This window comes from Stenella coeruleoalba (genome assembly GCF_951394435.1).
Source record: "Stenella coeruleoalba genome assembly, chromosome: 15".
NCBI classification, from domain to species: Eukaryota; Metazoa; Chordata; class Mammalia; order Artiodactyla; family Delphinidae; genus Stenella; species Stenella coeruleoalba.
In genome coordinates, this window is record NC_137161.1 from 78783883 (window position 1) to 78789837 (window position 5955).

A 5955-nucleotide genomic window follows, 5' to 3' on the forward strand; every position below is an offset into this window, starting at 1 on the left:
TGACTCTCCTCAGCCTCACAGGTAGCAAGAGATAGAGCTCAGGGCAAAACCAGTAGGAAGCCCACTCTCAGGACAAAAGCATGTGATTTCAGGCACCCACCCTATACGCAGCCACACTGCCCAAGTGTTCTGCCTCTCCTCCGACCCAAAGCCACGCCACTAACCAGGAAACTGCAGCAGCCAGCAGTCCACTGGATGGACCTGGGCTTCAAGAACTTGCTCCGGGGCAGCCCCCGCCCAGCACCAGCGGGGCCCTCTGGCTGGGCACTCCCAGCCCTGCCCAACCCAGCCCCAACAGGCCCAGCCCAAGACCTTTGCCCCTGCGAGAAGTAGGACCCTGGTTTCCATGGGCCTCTGGCCCTGTTTACCTCACCCCAGGGCTTTGACCCTTACGGAGGAAGACATAGGCTGCATGCCTGTATTTGAGAGATGTGGGGCAAACCAGAAAAACCCCTAGGCCTGGTTTGATGGGGTTTCTCATCTCGCCTGGAAGTGCCCTAGGTTCCGACTAGATTCCAAAAGCATGTGACAGAGTAGTGTCCCATTATCAGTCATTTATGCCAGGAGGAGGGCCCCCAGGCAGACAAGGTTGCAGGAATGCAAGAAAGTGATGTTTTTGCATGAACTTTCTAAATCAACTTTCTCTTGAGGACCCAGCACCGTTCTGGGCACTGGAGATACGGCAGTTAATAAAACCAGCAGAAACCCTTGCCCGTTTGGGGAGCTTCTGGATGTCCCAGTGGAGTTGACATACTAGAGCAGAGAGAGAGAGAATAAAAAATAAGTAAGAAAAATATAGAGTATGATGGACAGTGTTAAATGCTAAAAAAGAATGTAAAGTATAGAAAGGGGACAGGACATAGTGGGGTGAATAGCTGCGATTTTATGTATTTGTTTGGCCGCCCCACGTGGCTTGCGGGATCTTAGTTCCCCCACAAGGGATTGAACCTGGGCCACTGCGGTGAAAGCAGGGAGTCCTAACCCCTGGACCGTTGGGGAATTCCCAGCTGTGATTTTATTTTTTAATTTTTTAAAATAAATTTATTTTATTTATTTACTTTTGGCTGCATTGGGTCTTCATTGCTGCGCGCGGGCTTCTTCATTGCGGTGGCTTCTCTTGTTGCAGAGCACGGGCTCTAGGCACGCAGGCTTCAGTAGTTGTGGCACGTGGGCTCAGTAGTTGTGGCTCACAGGCTCTAGAGTGCAGGCTCAGTAGCTGTGGCGCACGGGCTTAGTTGCTCCGTGGCATGTGGGATCCTCCCGGATCAGGGATGGAACCCGTGTCCCCTGCATTGGCAGGCAGATTCTTAACCACTTTGCCACCAGGGAAGTCCCAGCTGTGATTTTAAATAGTGTGGTTAGGGAAGGCCTGGCTGGGAACAAAAACATGAAAGGTGAAAGGAGTGAGCCATGTGGTCTCTGCAATGTCCCAGGCAGAGGACACGGCAAGAATGAGGGCCCTGAGATGAGGGGAAGCGAGGAAGGTGGGGGACAGACCCTCCAAGGCCAACTCTGCAGGGCTCTAAGCAGGGCGAGGGATAGCCCAGGTGTGGGAGCAAGGATTGCAGGTAATGTCTCTGACTTCCCACTTTTGCCTGGATCAAACCTCTTTCACCACCGTTTCATTAAGGTGGATCCCGGTTCTGACTCCCCCACCCCCACCCGCCCCCGGCTCAGCGGGAGAGAGGACCAGGGCTCTGTGAAGGGAAGGGACTCAATGGGGGCGGCTCTGGGAGGCGAGAGCAGCTCAGCTAAAGGGATCCGGGGTCACTGCGAGTGTTAAGAGCTGAGAGCTGGAGAGGGGCTAGAGAATCTGAGTTCAGCACTGGCTCAGGGGTGTCTTCTGGGCGCCTTTGCGGGTGGTCCCTGGCTTCCGCCGAGTCCAGACGTCCAGGGCTGGCAACGCCATGGGCCTGGATCAGACCGGGATCCTGCGCTGGGAGCGCTGCCTCAGAGGCCAGACGGACCGAGGAGCAGGTGCGCAGCTCCCGGGGCAGCGGCCCACTCTGGGAAAACAGCCGCGGCCACGCCCACAGTGGGCCCTCCCTGTCCCCGCGGATCCCTGGCAGCTGGCAGCGCCCGCTTCCCCACGCCTTCCGTGCCAACGGCGCTGAAAATGCGGGAGGTGGGAGGAGGAGTGTCCAGCACTTTGTGCTTTTCACCCCACACCCCGTAGAATTCGTTTCCGAGCAGTGGGGAACCAGGAGCGAGGGGCGGGGGCGCAGGTCTCGGCCCCGCCCTCTCTTGGCACCCCCCCCTCCCCGCGCCGTGAGCCACTCCTGGCCAAGTCCTTCCTCCCAGGGCGCTTAGTGAAGGTGGGAAGAGGGGCCACGTCACTGTCCCCAGGCCCGGGAGAGGGCGGCTCCGCCCCTCCCTCCCCCGCCGGAGCGCTGGGCCTGGATCGAAGACTAACCTGCCCCAGCCCAGGGCCAGCCCAGTCGCTGCCGCCCGCCTACAAAGCCACAGGCAGGTGCAGGCGCAGCCGCTGCGCGAACGGGCAGAGCGGACCCTTTAGGGCGCGCGCCATCCGTGTGTCTTTCCGTCGGTCCATCAATTCGGGCGTCAGTCCGTCGGCGCACCGCCGCTCCCACCCAGGCCCCAGCGGCCCCGGCCCCTCGTCGTCCCGCACCCGGAGCCGCCCGCCAGTGACGGCCTTGGAGCGGCAGCCATGTCCATGGGCCTGGAGATCGCGGGCACCTCGCTGGCCGTCATGGGCTGGCTGAGCACCATCGTGTGCTGCGCGCTGCCCATGTGGCGCGTGACGGCCTTCATCGGCAGCAGCATCATCACGGCGCAGATCACCTGGGAGGGCCTGTGGATGAACTGCGTGGTGCAGAGCACGGGCCAGATGCAATGCAAGGTGTACGACTCGCTGCTGGCGCTGCCGCAGGACCTACAGGCGGCCCGCGCCCTCATCGTCATCGCCATCCTGCTGGCCGCCTTCGGGCTCCTTGTGGCGCTCGTGGGTGCCCAGTGCACAAACTGTGTGCAGGACGAAACGGCCAAGGCCAAGATCACCATCGTGGCGGGCGTGCTCTTCCTGATGGCCGCCTTGCTCACCCTCGTGCCGGTGTCCTGGTCGGCCAACACCATCATCCGGGAATTCTACAACCCGTTGGTGCCAGATGCACAGAAGCGCGAGATGGGCTCCGCCCTGTACGTGGGCTGGGCGGCCGCGGCGCTGCAGCTGCTGGGGGGAGCGCTACTCTGCTGCTCGTGCCCGCCGCGCGAGAAGAAATACACGCCCGCCAAGATCCTCTACTCGGCGCCGCGCTCCAACGGCCCAGGCACCGGCACCGGCACAGCCTACGACCGCAAGGACTACGTCTGAGGGAGCAGCCGCGGGAAGCCTCTACCACTCCCACGAGATGGCGCGCCCACCAGTCCTGCGTGCGGCCTTGCATCGGAGACCAGCCCACCCAGATGCCAGGCAACTCTCTCGCTGGACTGGGAGGGGACCTCCCGGCACCCCCTTCCCCAGCCGCCACCCCTCCTCGGGCCGGGGAGCGGGATTGCGGAGTCCAGGGGCCAGCCAGCACGGACCATGAAACCTTGCCCCTCTGGAGCGCGGAGCTACAAAACAAGCGCTACTTGTTCGCCCCGTCGGGCTGCGGCCTGACAGCCTTCGTTGAGCAGGGACCCGCAGTCTTGAAAAGGGCCACTTGATATTTTTCAATAAAAGCCTTTCGTTTTGCAGTTGCCTGTGCCTCCTTGTCCCGAGCGCGGACAGGCCTCCACCTCCCTGCAGAGCTCTCCCCGCAAGGGCTGGCCTTGGCTGGATTCTGCTCTCCCACTGCCCGGGATGAAGCTTAGAGAGGGACCGAGTTTCGGTAGCCGAGAAAGTGGGGTTGTAAACCGAGCTGGGTGCTCACTAGCTAGTTGGTCTTTTGGCCTGTTCACTGGGGATTCAGACGATGAAGCCCCAATCTGGAGGGGCGGGCATGAGCGCTTCCGGGCATGGGGGAGGTGGGAGGAGGATTTCAGGGACCCCCTTCCCCAGGGCTTGTGCCTGGAGCACCCGCCCTCCACAGCACTCCCGCACACCTGAATCTCCCCTGTGGTGTGTGAAAGAGCACATTCAATGCTATGATTTCATATTTGGGAAAGGAGAACAAAAAGATCTATTGTTTTGGTAAAACACACCACCAAAGGAAGCTGAGTGGAATCTTCTCACCAGGAGAAGAGATGAGAGAGGGGCCTCATTTTCTTCCTGAAACCCTTGAGGGAGAGAAAGAGGCGGGGGGACTCAGAACTCTCTGGTGACATTCTAATGCTAAGGTAAACAAGGTTTGGAAGCACTTGTGTCTTGGAGAAGGTATAAGAGGTTCAGGCAGTGGGAAAGGGGGCTGGTGTGCAGAGCCAGGAAAGTGGAATTCCAATGGCTGGGTAGATAGCAAGGTGAGGGGGGAAGTAGCAATGGGGCCCTGGGCCCAGAAGAGGCCAAGTCATGGAGAATCTCGTGAGCAGAATTACAGATTTTGGACCCTCATCTAATGTTATGGGAATCATGGGAGGGACGTACCTGGTCAAATTTACACTCTAAAATAACCTCTCCAGCTGCCCCTGCAGAACTGGGACTCAAGGAGAAACATGAAGGCAGGAGACCATCTTAGAGGCTGTGCAGCTGTACCCGTGTGAGATGATGCAGCCCAGAAATAAAGCAGGGACGGTGGGGTGGGGGACCAGGCCTGGCGGGGAGGGGGCGCTGTAAAAGAAGCAAGATGAGCTGGGCTGGAGAACCATTTGGATAGGCGGGGTGAGGGAGTGGAAAGAGCTAGGATAACCCCAATTTTCTGCCTTAGGTCGCTGACTGGCTGGTGGTGGTACCATTTACCAAACTAGGACCAGGTTGCTGGGGGAAGATGATGGTTTCACTTGTGAGTGAACGGAGTTTGACAAGCCTGTGGGACCTCCAGGCAGAGACGTCCAGGAAGTGACTGGACATACATAGAGATCTGGAACTCAGGAACAGTAAACCTGGCTGTTGTTAGCATACATATGGCAACCGAAACCAGGGAAGTGGATGAGATCAGTCTAGAAACCAAAGAGAAAAAAAAAGTTTCAAGAAGGCGGGCGTTGGCAATGGCATCCGAGGCTGCGGAAGTCGTCAGGCAAGAAGAAGCCTGAAGATTAAAAGCGGCGAGGTGGTCACTGGCAGCCTTAACTAGAGGCACGGGGGCAGATGCAGTGGACAGAAAAGTGAGTGGGAGATGAGAAGCAGAAACAGAACATGTAGACCATGCGTCCTAGAGGTTTGGGGAATCCAGGCCAGGAAAGCCACTTGCAGGGGAGCAAAGGTCACAGGACAGGTATTTGGGATTGTGGAGGCTTGCAATTATTTCGAAATTATTGTATCTTGAACTTGTTGGCCTGCAGCAAAGCGAAAGCAAAAGGCCCCGGGAGCAGACAGATTTTTTCAGTAGAATGCTTCACATAGCTCCCAAAAAATTCTGCTCTAGTTAAGGAACAACAGATATGTTTTTACCCTTTATGACCTGGGGAAGAGGAAGTAGGTTACCATGAACAGTAAGAGTACCCTGGCTTTAGATCCTTCATTCTCTGTGAGATTCCAGGAAAGGACTTGGGGTTGCCATTACTCTCTCTCCAGCCCAGTCCCCTTTGGGAACCAGTCTTCTAGCCTGCGGGAAAGGAAACAGAGTGACGTGGAATATGAAGGTGAGGGGGGCTGCTAGTGATGGATCCTAGGGAGAGCTAGAGGGAGGGGATGTGGGCTCGGGGCAGTGGGTGGGAGGGCTCCATGGGGAGGCCTCAAGGGAAGGAGGCTTAGCCATGGGGAAGTGAGGGGAGGGAGCCCAGTAAGAGGGAAGGGACTCAGAGAAGGGGGTCAGTGAAGGGGAGGGGGCTCCGTGGGGGGAAGTGTCAGAGAGGGAAGAGGCTTAGCAGTAGAGGGGGAGGGAACTGAGATGGGATTTGGGAGTGTAGGCAAAGGGCCAA

At 58.1% G+C, this 5955-nt stretch overlaps 1 protein-coding gene across 1 annotated transcript; it reads left to right on the top strand.

Annotated features, from left to right (window-relative positions):
• The first annotated feature begins 2042 nt into the window (after positions 1–2042).
• Positions 2043–3696, top strand: CLDN3 (claudin 3). Its single transcript, XM_079945194.1, has one exon. It carries the CDS (start codon positions 2669–2671, stop codon positions 3329–3331), a length of 663 nt encoding a protein of 220 aa, XP_079801320.1. The 5' UTR covers positions 2043–2668; the 3' UTR covers positions 3332–3696.
• Positions 3697–5955: the final 2259 nt, after the last annotated feature.